Source organism: Capricornis sumatraensis, chromosome 18, assembly GCF_032405125.1.
Source record: "Capricornis sumatraensis isolate serow.1 chromosome 18, serow.2, whole genome shotgun sequence".
NCBI classification, from domain to species: domain Eukaryota; kingdom Metazoa; phylum Chordata; class Mammalia; order Artiodactyla; family Bovidae; genus Capricornis; species Capricornis sumatraensis.
Genome location: NC_091086.1, coordinates 77,784,534 through 77,804,094, shown reverse-complemented (window position 1 = coordinate 77,804,094; position 19,561 = coordinate 77,784,534). Strand labels below are relative to the sequence as shown.

At 63.1% G+C, this 19,561-nt stretch overlaps 1 protein-coding gene across 2 annotated transcripts in view; it reads right to left on the bottom strand.

Moving 5' to 3' along the window:
• Nucleotides 1-17,627, bottom strand: part of SLC9A3 (solute carrier family 9 member A3) — a 34,140-nt gene extending 16,513 nt beyond the window's left edge. For both annotated transcript variants that reach the window (XM_068990681.1, XM_068990682.1), the window contains exon 1: nt 17,411-17,627. In XM_068990681.1, coding sequence (XP_068846782.1) covers nt 17,411-17,627 — 217 coding nt within the window. The remainder of the gene's footprint in view (nt 1-17,410) is intronic.
• Nucleotides 17,628-19,561: the final 1,934 nt, after the last annotated feature.

Sequence of the window (19,561 nt, the reverse complement as noted above, 5' to 3'; positions counted from 1 at the left end):
TGGTGGGGGGCACACCGGTCCCTCATCCTAGGCAGGTGGGAAAGGGCATCTCCTGGAGATTTAATCTGACTGTCTCATTGTGAGTGAGGCTGAGTGTCTGATCTCATTTGGGAGACATTTCTTCCTGTTCTGTGACCCGTGTATCGTGGTCTTTGCTACTGTGTTACTGAGTTATTAGCCTTTTCTTATCAACGGGCGGCTCTTCACACACGTGCACGGGTGCATTTTCACTGTCAAAGGTCAGTTCAGTTTAGTTCAGTCGCTCAGTCGTGTCTAACTCTTTGCGACTCCGTGGACCACAGCACGCCGGGCCTCTCTGTGCATCGCCGACTCCTGGAGCTTTCTCAGACTCATGCCCGTTGAGTGGTGATGCCCTGCAGCCGTCTCATCCTCTACTGTCCCCTTCTCTTCCTGCCTCCAGTCCTCCCCAGCATCAGGGTCTTCTCTAGTGTATGCAGTTTATTTCTAGGATCTCACTGCGTTTGCCCTTCTCCAGTCTTCACCTTTGTCACTGTGACACTGTCTCAGGGTGAGCTCCTGCCCTACTGTGTCTGTGATGCCAAAACCCGCGGGACCTTTCCCATTTCTCGCTGACGTTTTTCTCCGGGGGAGCCCTCAATCCCCTGCTCCCACCCCCACCCCATCACGTGGCTCTGTCCGCCCCACTGTCCCCAGGAGCGGGAGGCCGCCCTGAGGCAGGCTTGCCACCATGTGGTCCACAGGCTGTGCCTGGAGCTAGTGATCGGGGCAGGCAGGGCTGTCCCTCCCTGTGGTCTGAGGGCTCCGGCATCTGGTTGGCCCTTGGTTCCCAGTTGGTCTTTCTGGTCTTGGGGGAGGGGAAGCAACAGTCTTTGGGGTGGGTGTGGGGCTCCTGTTCTCTGTCCCTGCCTGTAGCTCCGGGTCTCTGCATGATGGGAATTCCTTGCGAGCAATCCTCCTACCCAGCAGTCAGGCTGCGGGTGGCACTCCCCTTCTCCCGTGACCACCAGACAGCAGTCTGCATGGTAATGAGCTAATTAAGCTGAAGAGTTGATTGATTTTAAACGGCAATTTGTGAGTGGCTCAGCCATTAAGCCCATAATGGGCGTTTTAGGAGCTAGTGGGCCAAGCTCCAAGCGCCCTGGGCAGGCGTACCTGCTGTGGCCAGCCCAGAGATGCTGTCCACCCGCCAGGAGGGCGGCCACTCCCTGTGGGGTCGTGTCCCCGAGGGCCAGACCCTCCCTTCAGCCTCGGCCTGAGTGTGGTTAGGACAGACACTCCTGCCACAGCTTCCGTGAGATTACTGGGATGACCGGCGGCCAGAGCACCTGCTGGGCCCTCTCCTTCCAGCCTCTGAGGCCCCAGGTGGCTGGGTCTCCTGGGGAAGCCGGGAGGATGGTGGGGGAGTCACGGGATCGCCACTTGCCCCTCCCCACCGCCTCCCAACACCCTGGTTTGCAGTGGGGGGACCTGAGTGGGGCCTGGTGGCCAAGGGCCCAATCAGCCTCCTAACCTTCGTCTCCTTTACTCTGAAGACAGAAGGGCCCACAAAGGAAGTCAGAGCAGTGACCTTGGCTCCTCGAGCTGCAGCACTGCACAGTCTCCACGTCCAGCACCCCAGAGCCTGGGCCGTGGACACGGAGGGCCCTTGTCCCAGGGGAGTGCCCTGGGAAGTGAGTGTGGGAGGCAGCCTTCCCCATCAGAGCCGAGTTTGCCAGGAAGCCCACTGGCTGGGAGGACAGAGACTGCCCTAGGTTTTCCAGGACTCAAGCACCTTGTGTGTCAAGGGCCAACACGGGGCCCGAGCGTGCATCCACTGTGGGGCCAGGGCCAGGCCGAGACCCACAGGCCGCCTCACGGGCAGGAGCTATGGGGATGGCCAGAACCACGCAGAGCACTGGGGCCCAAGGGAGACAGGATGGCTCTCTGTGCAGGACAGACCGGGGGCCTCGTGGAGGCCAGTCCCCAGGGACTGTGTGAGGCTGGCCTGGGGCAGCCTGGCCTTCCACAGGGACCTCCCAGCCCACAGGTCACGACGGCGGAGGCCTGGCGAGTTACAACTAATTGAGCTCAGCCACGCGATGGTCACAGCACGGGACACGTGCCTCGACCTGTAATTACAACCCTCGGACTGATGTTAAAGGTCAGAGGCACCCGCGCCAGCCAGCCATTCTGGAGGGGCCCCGAGTAGGGCGGGCGCTGGGAAGTTACTGCCAACCATCTTCACGCCCCCTTGGAACGTGGCCTGGGACCTCGGGCCTGGGTTCAGGCTGTCCGAGGCCACCTCCCCCAGGATCTCACACAGATTCAGCGGAGTCCTCGCAATGCAGAGGCACGGTAAATCCCTTGGTTTTACTTTAACGTGTACATCCAGACCTGCTTCAGAGCAGCATCCAGACGTGCTCCAGAGCAGCCAGACAGCGCAACGCTTCCAGAGAGAAGGGTGGGAGGCTTGGGGCTCTGCCTGCTCCAGGAGACAAGCGGGTCCACGTGGGACCTGGGATGTCACACACTCAGGCAAAAACACACAGACACACACACAGGACACACAGACACACACGGAGACACACAGTCATGGTACACACAGACACACTCAGGGACACCCAGACATAGGGACACCCAGATAAACACCCAGGGACACACAGACACACTCAGGGACACCCAGACATGTACACAGGGACACTCAGACACAAGAACACCCAGACATATACACAGGGACACCCCACACACACATGCTGTGACCCAAACCCACACAGGCCCCAGTTCTGACTCTCCAGTCCTCTCTACAGCCATGCTGTGGTCTCCCTGGGGCCGCTTCCTAGACAGACACTGGCCCAAGGACCCTCATTCTGTCTTCAGAGGCATCCACCCTGATGCCGTCCCCTACAGGGCAGGCAGCAACCACAGGGTAGTGTGACTGGTAATGTCACATATAATTATCCACACTCAGAATCAGTTCAACCGCTCAGTCGTGTCGGACTCTTTGCGACCCCATGGACTGCAGCACGCCAGGCCTCCGTGTCCATCACCAATTCCCGGAGTTTGCTCAAACTCATGTCCATTGAGCCGGTGATGCCATCCAACCATCTCATCCTCTGTCGTCCCCTTCTCCTCCTGCCCTCAATCTTTCCCAGCATCAGGGTCTTTTCAAATGAGTCAGTTCTTTGCATCAGGTAGCCAAAGTATTGGAGTTTCAGCTTCAACACCAGTCCTTCCAATGAATATTCAGGACTGATCTCCTTTAGGATTGACTGGTTGGATCCCCTTGCAGTGTAAAGGACTCTCAGGAGTCTTCTCCAGCACCATATTAAAAGTAATAAACAAAAGTGTTTTCAAATGAACTCACGTGAGCAGCCTTGTCCCTGCCTACAGGTGGGTCTGCAGCCGCCAGCGCCTCTCCACTCGCCACACCTTCTCCCCAAGAGCCTTCTCACCCACCTTCCGCGTCAGTCTGCTCTGCGAGCTCCACATACAGAGGCGCACGTTTAAACTCTGCTTTCACATGATTTCATGACTGGCTCCAACTTAGAGTTTGTGACAGTTACACCTCACGGCACCAATGGAGTCGCTCCCATTGTCCCAGCAAAGGAACCGCTGTCAAGAGTTGTCCAGCCACCTGTCCCCTGGTTAATGACCATGAGGTCTGGAATGAACACCCACAACACTGAAGAGAGCCCAAAGACAGAAACCAGAGGGACCTACACTTTGAGGAAGAGACCAGAACGAATCAATCTCTGTGTTTCCTTCTGGCTGTTTTCCAAAGGGCAGGTCTTACCGGGGGTCATGCAGAGTAGCCAACACTCAAACAGAAGCCTATAGCCTGACTGGATTGAAAAATCAGAGCTCAGGGTGACCACAGTAACTGAAAATGGAGAAGGCAGATCCCAGAAAGGAAAGAGCTTGACAGGCCAAACCCCAAGTTCTGGGTGAACTCCTGAAATATCTGGCTGACCCTTGAATCACACACAAGAGGCAGGTCTTGAGATGCCTGCAGAAGCTAAAAATCCAGAGGTTTCAGCTATTGTCACCACAGGGAGACACACTTGGAGTTTCAGCCCAGTCTTGGCAAAACAACAGCGACCAACAGCAACCACAAAAATCAGTGCTCTCCAGAAGAACAGAATAGATTCTCTGCAATGCCTCAGTCACAGTGTCCCGGAAACAATGCAAAATTACTAGACATGTGAAGAAACAGGAAAACAGGACCCACAGACCAGTGGAGACCTCAAGGTGACCCAGATGTTGCTAAATTTTAGTAGCAGACAAGGATTTAAAAAGCTATTGCAACCATGCTCAAGGATGTAAAGGAAAATATGTTTGTAATGAATTAACAAAGAGTCAATCTCAGCAGTGGAATAGAATAGGATTTGACTTTTTTCTTTTCTTTTTTCCTAAAAGAGCCAGATAGTAAATTGTTTAGGTTTGTGGGCTATACATTCTGATTTTCAATTACTCAGTTTGCCACTGTAGCACAAAAACAGCCATGACGTACATGAACAGACGGACACCACTGTGCCCCAATAAGCCTTTATTTACAAAAACAGCTGGCCAGCCCATCGGTGTAATCAGCTGGCCCTTGAAATGGAATATATCTAAAAGAACCGAACTGGAACTCTAGAACTGAAGAGCCCAATATCCGATACAAAAAAAGTCAACGGACAAGCTTAGCAGCAAATAGAGACAACAATAGAAATTACCCAAAGTACAAAGAAGAAGATAGAAAGCGGACAGAGCCTCAGTGTGATGATAACAGAAGATACAGCGTATGCAAAGTTGGAGCCCTAGAGAGAGGAGAGGGAAAATGGGGTAGAAAAACCTGAAGAGATGCTGACCAAAAGTGTCCCTGATTTGATGGAAAATATAAACTTAGAGACTTCAGAAATACTTCAGATTCGATGAGCTCTACTGATCTGTCTTCCAGTGAAGCTGGAGCAGGTGTGAGAAAAGCTAGGGTGCAGGGCAGGTAAGCTCGAGGGGCTGGGGCCTCAGACGAGGGGGGCTGAGGAGCTTCTCTGGCTGGGCCCTGAGCAGGGAGCCGTGGCAGAGGCCCAGGTGCAGGCAGGTCACGCAGACAGTCACAGGGCGTGCTTGCCAGAGTAGCTGGTGATCAGGTCACCGAGACCTTACTCCACAGAGGATTCACTGAACACGAGCTATGACAGGCAGACGCCAGCAAAAACAGCCAAGGCAGGAAGAAGTGAGGTTTCCATCAGGGTCACACAGACCCCAGCACCACACAAACCCTCTCTCTGCATGAGATGTGAAAAGGGCCCAGAATGGCATGTACTCAGTGACTCTGCTATTACAGAATGAGGAAGCTGGAGGCTGGTGGCCCTGGAGGCCAAACAAACCAGAAAAGGTGTTTTTCAAAGTTCTAAGATTCAAGAACAGAAAGTTAATTACGTCACAGGGAGCCGTCATAGGAGGAGACAAGCCAACCTCAGTCGGGCTGGTGGTCGGCTCGGAGACTGATGGTGACAATCAGATTTGCCTTGAGGTCCACTGGAGCCAGGACACAGGACGCTTCACTTTGCTGGGGGTGGGGAGGGGGGATGCGGTGCTGGGCTTGGAGAATCAGCAAACAGATTTCCTGTAGGGGAGCAGGATTACATCTCATCGCCCTTTACCATCTGAGCCGCCAGGGAAGCCCTCCATCGACCTTTATACTTTCATGTGAAAAATTTCAGCAAGGTGTTTTCTCCAAGGACATGTTTTCTGCAGATAAAGTGTGTGGTCAATGTTCCAAGGTGTCATAAACCGCGCCTGCCATTCACATGGCGGCTCCGTCACTGCAGCCACTGCTATCAGGGTGCTCCCAGCGTGGCCCCCAAAGCCAGGACTTTGTCACGGGCCACTGCCTGGAGCCAGAGCAGCAGGGAGACGTGGGGCTATCGATTTCTGATATGGACACTGTGCTGCACGGGGCAAAGGGTTCCCAAGGCGGGGAGGCCATCAGAGGACCCCACATGGGTACCAGGTCGTGAGAGAAGCTGGAGTGAGAAGCTGGTTCTCATCCCTGGAGAACAGTACTGCCCACACCCTCACTGGGACCACTCTGCACCCCCAGCATCCAGCTGCCCCAGGACCCTTCCCTGGATGCTACCCCCCACCAACGCTTCCCCCCTGCTGGTCCCCAGGACCCCCCATGGCCCCCCACCCACCACTGCTGGCCCCCAGGGGCCCCATGCCCCACCCCTGCTGGGGCTGCTCAATGGAGCCCCACCTGTCTGAGGGATCAAGAGTCAGGGTTTCTGCACATTCGAGTGCTTTCTGTTCTGAGGTCACTAGCACGTTACTGTTTTATCCCTTGTAGACTAGGTTTCCTCATCGTATGAGGATAAGGCTAGACCTTTCTGAGCAGCCATAAAGATGAAAGTCAGATTCCTGCAAGGAAGGTGGATTAAATGCTTCTTTCCCAAGCCAGGAAAAAATAAAAGGGTGATGGTGCCATTTCTTTTCTTTATTCTTAGATTGTTGGCGGGGCCAGCAGGAAGGAAGGACCTGAAAATGCTGGCATCCCAGCTCTTGACCCACGCAGCCCACAAACTCCCACTGGGCCCCATGAGGTCTGGCTGCCCGCGGGCAAGGACAGCCCACTGGCCACTGCCGAGGGTGGAGATGGGAGGTCTGGGGCCCGAAAGCCAGTGGCCGGATGATGTGAGGAAACCTGCGGGAAAAGGAGCTGCAACCGCGACAAAAAGTGCGTTCAGCGATTACAAACCTTTTGTTAAATGTGAGAAAATACCGGAGCAGAAACTGAAGACTCAACGGAGGAGCTGGAAGATGAAACTAAGAGCCCTCTCAGAAGACGGAGGACGAGACGAGGCACCAGCGCCGGGGAGGAAGGTCGAGGAGAAGGGCGCACACGTGCTCAGGGCAGCCGGCAGGGAGGCTGCCGTGGGCTCCAGGCGACCTTCCCGCAGGGGCCCGGCACCTCGAGGCAGACGCGTGCCCCTGAAGTGCACTGTGGCTGGGGAGTGGGGGTCCCCAGCGTGAACCCCGTGGGTCACAGGCCGCGGGGGGTGGTCTCTGTCACCTCCACTGCACAGCCAGGCCGTGAGCAATGGGAGAGTCGCGTCTGGTGGACAATTGTCCACACAAAGGGGACTCCCCAAGGCCGAAGGCATGGAGTGCCAGGTGAGGTGCCAGTGGAGGGCAGAGGCTGAGGGCAGGTGCTGGCCCTGCAGAAGGGGCGAAGCAGCGAGCAGGGGGCTGGAGGCCAGCAGCCTGGGCGGGGGAGGAGGGGCATAAATAGGACATTCAGTGTCAGTTCAGAGGAAACTGCACCGCCGACCCCGGACGCCACCGGCTTCAGGAAAACGGACGGGCCCACAGGAGCCAGAACAGCGTGCGTGCCGCCCCCACGGCCACCTTCCAAGCGCGCGGGCTGAAGTCTGTGCCGCGGGCCTCCTCGGGATGGCGCGGGGCGGGGGCTCCGCTCGGCTGGACCGGGCCGAGCAGGTTTCCAGAGGAGATGGTCCCCTGAGGCCCCGACCAGCGTCCACGCCTGCCGCCCGACCCTGGACCTCCCTGCCTGGACACGAGCCCGGAGGCTGTGGCCCCCGCGCCGCACACACCTCAGGGGCCGCGACGGAAGCGGGCCCGGAGCGCGGACCAGGCGTGGCCGTGGGCCGAGGACCTTGCTCCCGGACGGTGCGTCTCGTTTAACTTTAAACGCCGGCGGTAAGGCCGGGGCCCGTGCGGATGTGGCTGAGAACAGCCGACCCCGGCCCCGCGGCTCCCGGGGGCTCGCTGGGGCGGTGACGCGGGGATCCCACGCGCCCCGGGCAGCCCGCCCTGGGACGTGGGTACCGCGGCGGTGGGCGCAGGGCCAGGCTCCTCCAGGGACAGAGCGCGCGGCCTGCCCGCCCCGTGTCCGCCCTCTAGGCGTCACATTCGCCTACCGAGAGATTCCGAAAGGGTCCCGGGGAAAACGGGGTCCCCATGGAAAGCCTCAGGGTGCCTCTCACAGCCAGTCCCCTGGGTGCCCTCTGGGGCGCTGCAGAGCCCAGTGCAGGAGCCCCCATCCCCCGCACCGGCTGGACGCTGCGGTGGGGCGGGGCGGGGGAGATGTTGGGAAGAGGGTCCCAGAGCTCCGGGGCGGGAGACCAGGACTTGAACTCGTTCCCCTGGTCTGTTGAGAGAGCTGGGGCTTGTCCCCTGGGCGGCCGCCATACGCGCCCACCCTGCACCGTCCCGTGCGCCCTGCGAGTGCCCCGGGGAAGGCAGAGGGGGTGCTGAGCCGGGAAGGCCTCTGGCCCCCATGCGCAGGCCGGACTCGGAGCTGAGAGCGCCCAACCTGCAAAGCGGAGTTAATGAGTAAAAGATTTCCACAAGGGGTGCCACATTCTCCATCCCAGGGCCTGCCCAGAAAAACCACCCTCCTTTTCCAGCTTATCCCCTGAAGGTAGGGTGTGGGGGGGCTGGGGGACTGCTGGATGTGGGGGTGTGTCCACAGTCCCCACCTCACAAGCTCACCCCTGAGGCCTGCTCACTAACTGTATTTTTAAATGGCAGTCAGCTGACCCCTCCCCCCAAATCCTAGCAACAGGGTACCAGAGACCCCAGCACGGAGACGGTCACTAGTAGTTGGGGTTTGAGGTGCCCCTGCGTGGGGCTGACGCGGGTCACACAGAGGTCTGTCCTCACCCGGCTGGCTCCATGCAACACCCTCTCCAGCCGCAGACTCAGTGGGTGAAAGCCAGTGCTCTGATGGGGCCGCTAAATCATCCCCACCCCCTCCAGGGGGGCCGAAGCTGCAGGGACAGGAGCGGGGGCAGGAGTGTCCGCCCCCCCCCCTTACCCACCCTAGAGGGCCCTGGCCCCGTCCTGGCCGCCACTGTGAGGTCCTGCCTCCCACTACTGACCTCAGATTTAGTGTCTGGAGCCTTTGTGTCTGTTTTGGCATTTTCATTTTCATTCAGCCATTATTTGTTGAACTCTTACTAAGCTGGGCGCTGTGCAGGGGGCTACGAGTTCACGGAATGTCCACCAGGCACCTTCTAAACACCTGTTAAGATACTGGACCTGGCCGTGTCCCCGCCGAGGAGGCTGAAGTTGACAGTTGACAGTGCAGACGGGACTGGCTGCCCTGCAGCCCGAGGCGAGTGCGTCACGGCCTCAGACTGCCTTCAGCTTCTGGGAAGCCGGTGAGACCCCTGGTTCTCAGGTCACCCCAACCCTCCACATCAGAGCTTCTGGGGTGAAGAGGGGGCAGCAGCTTGCCTGCAGCAAGGTCTCTCGCCTGTCACAAGGCCTCTTACGTGCAGTGACAGCCCAAAGGAGCCAGGCGTGGTGGGCCCTGCGGAGCCTCAAGTCCTGTGAGGCTGAAGGCAGCCTCCAGGAGCTCAGCCCAGCCGTGCCTGCTCAAGGCAGTGCCCACTGCCCACCCCGAAGCCCTGTGAGCCTGGAGCCCCACGAGCCTGGGCCTGGCCCCAGCCTCACCCCAGAAGCTCTGATGTGAGCTGTTGGGACTGGCCTGAGAACCAGGGGTCTCACCGGCTTCCCAGAAGCTGAAGACAGTCTGAGGCCATGACACACCCACCCGGGGCTGCAGGGCAGCCGGTCCCGTCTGAACCGTCAGGGAAGGAGCAGGAGGACGGCTTTGCCACCTCGGGGTGTGGAAGGGGCGGCAGGCACACTTGACGTTCCTGGGCTCACCCCGCTTGGCTCCCGAGTCCCTGCCAGTATGGCCAGGGTAGGACATGGCCTCCTGGAGCCTCCGTCCAAACTGGCTGTGCAAAGCAGCTGGAGGCGGATGGGCGCCCACCCTGCCCACAGGCAGAACGACAGCAGGCCTGACTCTGTGCAGGGCTCTGCAGCGCCCCCGGCACAAGGCCTTGTGTCCCCCACTCTCTGGCTACAGGAAGCAGCCTTCATTCTGCCTCTATGACCTTCCCTGAGTTCTAAGGGGCAGATTCGAGCAGTTGTTCATTAGGGAAGGGAGGGGAGAGAGGCCAGGGAGGGACAATCAAGAGAAGCCTTGGGGCAAGGTCCTGTTTTCCCATCAAGGGACACACACCGGTGTCTCTGAGCCATTCTGCAGATACAGAAACCCCTCCAGGTGGGAGCATTAATGATTAACTGTATGCTGCCCGCAAGCATGCAGACCCCAGACCAGTCAGACCTGAAGGCTGACAATGGGAACTCCTACTTAGCTCACCACCCACCCGTCAGAAGAATGTCCATGAGCTGATCACGCCCTTTGAACAATTACTGTGAAACCTGTCACTGTCCTCCCCAGTGGGGACACATGGCTTTGGGAGCAGGAGCCCACGGTGGACCCCTTTGCCTGGCAAAGCGATAAAGCTCTCCTTTTCTACTTCACCGCAGACTCTGAGATTCGACTGGGCTCTGGTGCCGGGAAAAGCTAAGTCTTTGACATCAGCTCTGGGGTCCCGCCCTTGGAGGGGGTGTCCAGTGACTACTCCGGCTGGAAAGGCCTTTGTGAGCCCAGGACAACTCTCAGGGGCCAAGCCTCCTTCTCCCACCTCCCCCCGACAACAGGCTCCTTGCAGCAGCCCTCCCTGAGGGCCGGCCTCTCCTGCTGGGGCTGGGGGGCGGTGGGGGGGGGGCCTCTCCTGACTGTGTTGGGGTATGTGCATGCGTGCTAAGTCGCTTCAGTCGTGTCCGACTCTTTGCAGCCCCGTGGACTGCAGCCCGCCAGGCTCCCCTGTCCGTGGGATTCTCCAGGCAAGAATCCTGGAGTGGGCAGCTACTCCCTCCTCCAGGGGGTCTTCCCCACCCAGGGACTGAACCCACGTCTCCCGTGACTCCTGCGTGGCAAGTGGGCTCTTTTCCGCTGGGCCACCGGGGCCTGGGGGTGAAAGCAAGGCAAGCAGGCACCAGACCCCGAGCCGGTCTCACACACCTCTCACGGACACCGGCAGGGAGAGCTGGGACCCAGAGGCACATGAGGGGGCCTCAGGTCCCCAGGTCCACCGCCACACGAAAGCTAGATCTGAGTCGGTGCCACGGGTGAAACCCTCAACCCACGGGCACGAGCGCACGGCCCCGGGGTGGCCCTGTGCAGCCGGGCCCACGTCGGGCGGGGGCGGGGGCTGAGCAGCGCCACGCCTCCTCCGCGCAGGGCCACGTTCTGGGAGAGCAGCTGTGGAGGCTCCTGGCCCATGTCCACTCCACTGCGATGTCCAGGCTCGCTAAGTCTGAGAAGGAGCCGAGCCCTGTGAGCTGGTGGCCCCTCACCCTTCTCCTTGTCCCCAAAGCTGCTGGAGACAGACGTTTCCAGCTTCCACGTCCTGCCTCTCTTTCCCAGCTGAGAGCTCACAACTGGCTGGACTTTGGCAGGGTATCTCTGCAGGTGGCGAGCTCCCTGGAGCTTCCCAACTTACCCAGGAGGAAAGGGAGCCCGCCCTGCCCTCCTCCCTGAGTCCACACCCGGCCACTCGAGCACGGGCCACGTCTGCGCCTGAAGCGCAGTCTGACTGGGGCCTGGCCCACCGGGCGCAAGGCTGCCCGAGGCCACGCCTCCAGCCTGTCCCCTTCCCCACTGACACCCGCAGGCTCCCCGGGCCCCGACGGCCTCCCCTCTCAGCAACGCCCTGCTCCCTCGTTGGCACCTTCGCCCAGACCACCTTCCCCAGCCCCTCTCGCTTTGCCAGCCCCACCCTTTGTGGCCCTTCTTGACTGTCCCCCAGACGGGAAGCCTGCACCCTGGCCACCACCTGACCCCTCAGCCTGGACTCTGAACCCCCATGTCCAGCAAGCCCCGGGGCCTCTCCATTCTTTCTAGAACGAGCGCGTAAACACTTGGCTTGCAGGTGTGGACTTGAGACACAGCAGTTCCAAGGACAGACCCCACGGCCTTGAGGCACTGCCTGGGGCTTCAGCCCTGGCTCCGCAGGCTGGTCAGGCTGGCAGAGGTGAGATGGCTCCTCACCCTGCCCCAGGGCACAAGGGGCCTGGAGGCCAGAACACGCCCCTCACAGCCACCTCAGGGCCTTCGTAAGACCTTGGAGCCACCTGGGTGCCACCTGGACCCTGGGCCACCTGAGGGCCACCTGGGTGCCACCTGGACCCTGGGCCACCTGCGTGCCACCTGGACCCTGGGGAAGCCCACCAGCTGTGGGCTCTCTCCTGCCCAGGCCCCCGCCCACCCACCCTCCCTGCTCTCGCTGGCACATGGTGCCCTGTGTCCCGTGGCTGACCTCGCCTGCCCCCAGGGACTGACATACCCTGAGGGAGGTCTGGTCTGTTTTAAGGGAAGCCGTGGCACTACCAGGCATGTGGCAGCATTAATTTTGGCAAAACGAATGTTAAACAAGCGCTAGGAGCTGCAGCTGCTAAGAATCCAGCATGTCGGCCTCAGTAATAAACAAACGTTCAGGCCCAGAGGTCGTCGCTGTGCATGGACCCCGGACCAGATTTCTCACGGGGGCGCATGAGCTGACCGTGCAGGCGCTGTGGCCAGCGCGTCTGAGCCTGTGGGTCTGCCCTGTCCAGTCTTGTGCCAGAAGGCGGGGCTGGGTGTGAATGCACAGAATTTCGGCTCATGGGGGAGCTGCTGCGGGCCAGGCCTCAGGGGTGAGCTGCCCCCGCCGCAGAACCCCAGAACCCTGCCACGCCCACGGGGCTCTGAGCAGGTCCAGCCTCGCAAGCCCACGGGGTGGTTGCCGGATGCACCCCTCACGGGAGGCTGTGTGATAATTCGGTTAAGAATTTGAGGAGCTTCGGGAGCCTCTTGCTGGGCCGGCACCTGGAGGGTTTGCCGTGTCCATCCCTTCACTGTCCAGCACTGCCCGGCCAAGCACACGCGTCTGTGCAGACCTGCAGGAGCAGGGCCTGGGCGGGCCGGCCTCCAGGCCTGGGGCTCTGTGCTGCCTCTGCGGGGCTGCCCTGCCTCAGACAGAAGGCCTGGGTGCTGAGGGGTGACCTGAGGGCCCATCTGATGGGTTCTGCAGGCAGAGCTGCTGGGGAGAGCGGCCTTCGCAGGCCCCTGGGTTCCCCTGGCGCCGCTCTGACCCCCCCGCCCTGAACAGATGGAGGAGACAGACGTTCCAGCATGAGAGGGGATGGAGCAGGGACAGGAGACCACGGGCAGGGTTGGCGAGGAGGGGTTGGACGGAGCAGGCGCAGGTAAGCGGGTTTCTCTCAGGAGTGCACCCAGGCCACCCCCAAGGCTTCCTGGTGCGGGGGCAGGGCCCCCAGCTGAGCCCGGGGAGGACCCCACAGCCTGGGCCCCAGTGCGGGGAGGTCAGTCCCCAGGCCCGGCAGGGGTGGAGACGGAGAAGCCCCTCCCCTGAGGGATGGCGGGGTGGGCGGAGGAAGGCTGGGGGGAGCCGGCCCTGGCTCACGGGGACCCTGCCTGCTCCATGCTCCCACTAAGGGCGCTTGGACGCTAGGCAGATGACGCGGGGTCCAGTCGGGCACGGGGCTGGGAGGGCCCAGCAGAAGGGTCAGCGAGCTCAGGCCCCTGTCTTAGAACCCCGTGTGGTTCTCTCGGAGGCCCTTGTGGGAAGTTGCCAGACAGACGGCTCCCCAGGGCGTCCCATCTGCTGAGCAGGCAGGACTGGGGTGTCAGCACCTCCCAACCTTTGCCCCTCGTCCCCAGGACACTCCAGAGAGACACCTTAGCTCCAAATGCCAATTGTTTTACAGCTACAGTAATTCTTCTGCAGGCGGATCCTGAGAAGGGAGACTTTACACCTTCAGCACAGGAACGCCGCTCCTGCGGCGACTCCAGGGAGCGGCCCTGGTCCCAGGCCTTGGCCAAAGGGCCTTGATCCATCTGTCCTGCCAAGCTGGAGTCCACTGGGGCCCACGGACTCGTCTACGCCAGGGAGCGCCCACCAAGCCGTCCTGCGGCTCACCCGGCCTTTCCCGGTCACCCCCTCCTCCAGACCCTCTCACAGACCCCCTCAGGGGTGCGAGGGAAGTTCAGTGGGAGCCACTGGAGGAGGGCGCTCCCACAGGAAAGAGGACCAGGGGCTGGACACGGCAGGGGGTTGCTGACAGGAGCGGGGCCCTCAGCCGTGAGAGCAGAGTCCTCACTACTGCGCCCCCGGGGAATTCCCACAGGCGCCTGCTTTCGACTCCAGGAGGTCAGCGCTGTCTGCCGCTCCCCACGGCCCAGGAGCATGCCTCAGGGCCCGCGCCGGTGCCAAGGGCCCACACCGGCACCCGGGGGGTCACACCGGTGCCCGGGGGTCACACCGACGCCCGGGGCCCACACCAGCACCCGGGGCCACACCGACGCCCGGGGCCACACCGACGCCCAGGGCCCACACCGGCACCCAGAGGCCCACATGGGTGCCCGGGGCCCACACCAGCACCCAGGGGCCACACCGGCGCCCGGGGGCTGCGCTTGAGAGAAGCCACTGATGCTGCACCCAGTCAGCACAGAGGCCCTGGGTGTCCCAGCATGGAGGTCTGTGCCCCCTCCCCCGGCCAGGGCTGGGCTGGACCGCAGTCCTGCTGAGCCGATGAGAAGCCGCAGAGACAATGCTTTGCAAGTGGCAGGTGCCAGGGCGCGGGAAGCAGAGCCTGGGCGGATGAGGCTCTGTGACCCCAAGACTGGAGTCCAGCGCGCATACGGCCAGGATAGGGGCTTGCGTCTCCAGGGGCCAGGCTGCTGCAGCCTCCGAGTGCCAGGTCTGGGCTGGGCGGGGGGGTGTGTGAGGAGGGTCACACCTGAAGCCCGAAGGCCCCAGTTACTCCTCAGGGTGCCCTGGGGACCCTTCTGATTACGAAAGACGCCCCCTGCACCCCCGCAGAGCCCCTCCCTCCCAGGCTGGTGGAAGGGGGGAGGCGACTGAGCCCCTTGCAAGCCCAGGGGCCGCGTGGGCAGGGCCAAGGCCTCTGAGGACCACCACGGCTGGGGCCGCCCCCTCTGCCAGCCCCCCACCCAAGCCGCCTCCTCTGAAGCCAGGAAGGCTCACAGGCACCCGTCTTCCCTGGAGTGTTTCTGCTGGGCCCGGGGTGGGGGTGGCTTGGGGGCCGCCCTGAGAGCGGCAGGGGGGAGGGAGGCGGGGGGAGGGAGGTGGTGAATCCCCACCTGCCCTTGTGGCTTCTGGCTCAGGAGGAGAAATCACACCTCCCAGCAGCTCTGGCCAAAAGTCAGCGCTGCCCTCACCCCCCGCCCCCGCCCCCGCCCCCGGCCTGGGAACGCCACGTCCAGGGAGGAGGGCAGGGGAGGGGGGTCCTGCCCTCTGCCCCCCTCTAGGCCTCGGTTCCGGAAGCTGCCCGGATACCCCAGCCCGGGTGGACCCCCACCCAGTGTGGCCGCAGCTTCAGGATCCAGCTCTGCCGACGTGGGCCCACGGAGCGCTGGCCCCCAGGGGAAGCGAAGGAGGCAGAACGGGAAGGGGGGACGGAGCCCAGCCTGTCCCGAGGCCCCAGTGGGTCCTGGTCGGTGGCTGCAGACTCAAGACCCCCGGGGAGCACGTCACCCACCCAGGGCCCCGGGCTGGCTGAGAAGGAGGACTTGCCCCCAGCGGGGGCCCCGAGCACACGGGTACTCGGGGGTGGCTGGGTGCGGGTGGGGAGACCTGGGGGTGCCGCGAGGGGAGGGGACCAGCTGAGGGGCCAGGAGGGGACAGAGAGGGGCTGGGGGGGCTCCGGAGGCAGGGGTCACAGGACGCCCAGGCTGAGCCACCGGGCGGGCCCTGGGGACCCACGGGAGTCAGCGCAGCAGGTCCTGGAGGACAGGGCGAGGCGGGGTGGGGCCCGGCTTGCCTTCTACGATGAGACAGCGGGGAGGGGGGGCCCCAGCACCTTCTCAGAGGAGCCGCCAAATGCAGGGCAGCACGGGGGCCCAGGGCGGAAGGCAGCCCCTCAGGTCTCCCCGGGGACCCACTCAGTTTCCTTGGCGTGTCTACCCAAGCCTCCCCCAACGTCTGCCTCACCCCTCCCCTCAAGCGGAACCAGCAGTTCCCCTCAGGTGGAGCTGTTGAAAGGGCAAGGGGTGGGGCAGGAAGACCCCCCTCAAGATTCAGGACGGAGCAGGCTGGAGCAGGCAGCACCTCCCCAGAGAAGGTCCCCTCGGGAGGAGTGCCCTGGAGACAGGGGGCAGGCTCTTCCTGGAGAGTAACACCGGCCCTCCACGTGCATGCCCCGCGTCTGAACCCGGCTGGACTTGCACAGAAAGCTTTGTGCAATTTGCTCCCAGGGGAGCCTCAGGTCAGGGTGCTTCTAGAGCCCCGGGGAGGCTGGACCTGCCCAGCAAGTGACCAGTGTTGGCAGGTCCCCCGAGGCGGAGACATCCAGGGCAGACATAGCATGTGAGACCATATCCCCCTGCTCACATTTCACTTCTGACATCAGGAACTCCCACAAAGAGCCAGCGAGTCGGGGGCGCTCGGGGCCAGGCAGGCATGGCCAGGGAACCGAACAGACACCTGAGTGGCAAGGAAGAGACCAGAGAGCTTGAAGAAATAGAAAGACGTGACGGACTTAAAAAGGAGCTGGTTGGCAGGCGGGGCTGAAGCAGAACCAGTCTGTAACCAGCCGCCACCAGGAATCCCCTAAGCCGGGTCCAGAGTCCTCGGACAGACTCTCCCCAGAGCCGGCCCCTCCCATCCTGCTGAGGAGGCCGGGCCCCGCCCCAGACCCCCCATTCGGAAACCACTGCTGACCTGTCCCGGTCTCGGCTGCTCTGTGAGTGTGTGGGGGTGTCCTCAGCCCCCCGTGGACAGCTTGCCCCTCGCCACTTGCTAAGACACACACACCATCACACGTCCACCACCCCGGAAGACCCTCCCTGGTGTGGAAACTTTGGTCCTCAGCTGCTCCTGAGAAAGCTGACCTTCCTGTCACCTTGCCTGGAGTTTCCTGCAATCCCTACTTTGCCGGCTCAGTGGAGCAAGTCAAGAGAAGAGCGGTCTTTCAGACCAGGACTTTGAGTAGAGAAACACTGTCAATGGAAAACTCGCTCCTATAAATAGGATTTCACTGAGCTTCATGTTGAGTGGCACCGTTTTTCTTTCTGCACTGGGGACGGAGTGCTCCAGCGCTGGAAGGCAAGGACATTCCCTCCGTCCTCCACTAACGCCCCAGACAAGTCCAACACACAGAAAAGCTGGCTGCCGGAGCCCCAGCGCGGAGCAACCGTGGACGCCTGCGGGCAGAAGGAGCCGGGCCTGCGGAGACCGGGCAGCCAGGGACGGGAAGAGGCTGCGCCCGCGCCGACAGGACCAGGTTACCGTCGGCCACGCGCACCGCGCTCCGGGTCCGGCCAGGCTCGCCGGTCTCTGACCTCTGCCTGCGCTACCTGAGTCCCGGGACTGGCCGCTGCGGTCCGCGACCTGACCTCCCGGAAGCTGGCAGAGACGCGCCCCTTCCACAGGGAAGACCGCGGAGCCGGCGGAGCCGGGAAGAAGGCGGCGCGGCAGGCCAGCTGTTCCCTGGGGGCGCAGGAGCGGGCCTGCAGAGTCCGCAGCCAGCCGCCGCGCCCGCGCAGCCCCGGGCAGCTTACCGATCTTGGCCAGGCTGGCCACGAGGATCCACAGCGCGATGATGTACGGGTCCTGGACGTGGTGCCACTTGAAGGTGACCACCTGGAAGCCCTGGGCCTCCCCGTGCGCGCCGCCGGGCTCCTCCTCCACGCCCCGCGCCCGCGGCAGCTCGCCCAGCGCCAGCAGCAGCGCCAGCAGGACCCCCCACCTGGGGCCCGGAGCCCAGCGCCCCGACATCGCCGCGGTCGCTCAGCGCCTTGTCCGGATGCTCATGACGCGGGAGCTCTGGTGCGCTCGGCGGGACGCTCCGGGACGCGCGTGGGGCTGCGCGCAGCGGAGCGCGCTCCGGGCTCAGGCTGCTGTCCGGATCCCCGCCCGCCCGGGTGGCCTTTAATCCGGCGGCCCCCTCCCGCGCCGGGGCGGAGCCTTCCCGCCCGCCCCGCGCTCACGCGAGCGCAGACCCAGCCCCGGCTCCCCGCCAGCCCGCCCGCCGCCGGCGCACACCCACCCGGCTTCCCACCCGCGCGCCCCCGGCCCCTCAGCCGCCGCCCGGTCCTCGCCCCGCGGGCTCCTCCTCCCGCCCTCCTGGCTCCCGGGTGGAGGGCGCAGCCTCGCCGGCCGCCTCGCCGTGAGGGGGAGGGCAGCGCGGGAGGGGCTGGGGGCCGGGCCGGGGATCCCCGCGGCGAGGTCGGGGCGCGGTGCCTTGAGCGCCCCTCGGCGGCCCTTGACCGGCCTCCAGAGGTGCCCGGGCCGCTGTGGGCACCACTGTGGGCGCTCCCTAGCCCTCCCGGCCGGGCGAGGGGCCCTCCGGAGCCTCCCGGCAGCCTGCCCGTCGGCAGGAGCCAGGCCTCCAGCCACCTGCCTGTGTCCACCTGGAACCTGTGTTTCCAGACGGGAGCCCGGGAGCCCCTGGGCGAAAAACCCGGGCCTCCCCCTAGAGCCTCGGGTGGGCGGAACCAAGCCCCTCTGCCCTCCCCACCGGGGGCTCCCCTCCTCCTTTCTTGAGGGCCCCTCCCTCTGACCTGGGAGCTCGGCGCTGCCCCCCACCCCTGGACCTCCAGTGGAGGAACTCTGGGGCCCTTTCTCCCCCAGGGTATGACCAGCTTCACCACCAGGCCTCAGCCCCGGCCAGCCTCTGCTGCTAGCTGGACGGCCCACCTGGCCCGGAGAGAGGCACACGCGACCCCCTGTCCCCCGGAGCCCACTGCTGCTCCTCTGCGAGCAGTTCCCCGGGACTCAGAGGCAGGCCCACCTCCAGGCCCCAGCCTCCAGTCCCCCCAGCCTCCAGTCCCCCAGCCTCCAGCTCCCCGGCCTCCAATACCCCGGCCTCCGGTCCCCCAGCTTCTAGCTCCCTGGCCTCCAGTCCCCCAGCCTCCAGTCCCCCAGCCTCCAGCTCCCCGGCCTCCAATACCCCGGCCTCCGGTCCCCCAGCTTCTAGCTCCCCGGCCTCCAGTCCCCCGGCCTCCAATCCTCAGCCTCCAGTTGTCTGGGCCCCTGGCCTCTGGTCCTTCAGCCCCCGGTTCCCCTGGCCTCCAGGCCCCCAGCCTCCAATCCCCCAGCTTCTAGCTCCCTAGCCTCCAGGCCCCCGGCCTCCAGTCCCCCAGCCTCCAATCCCCCGGCCTCCTGTCCCCCAGCCTCCAATCCCCCAGCTTGTAGCTCCCCGGCCTCCAGTCCCCTGGCCTCCAATACCCCGGCCTCCGGTCCCCCAGCCTCCAGGCCCCCAGCCTCCGATTCTCAGCCTCCAGTTGTCTGGGCCCCTGGCCTCTGGTCCTTCAGCCCCCGGTTCCCCTGGCCTCCAGGCCCCGAGCCTCTGAGCCCCCAGCGTACGGTCCACAGCACCTTCAGAACTCCCTCAAGCCTGCCGGCTGCTCAGTGCCTGTGGCCAGCCCACAGCGGCTCAGAGCCCTGCACCTCCTTCAGCTCCTGTGGGCCCCCCCACTGAGAGGATGGGCCCTGGCCCCTCCCTGAGCTCCTCAGTGCCTGCCCTGGGGACCCCATCATCATCCCCTCCACTTCCTGAGGTGCCCTTCTCCTCCTGCCGCAGCTAATCTCAGCTCACAGGGGTGACTCAGGACTCCCCTCCTCCAGGCTCCGGGCAGGGCTGCTATCCCTGTAGGAACGTCTTTCCATGAGTGAAGGGCTCCACAAAGGCCCTGAAACTCCCCAACACA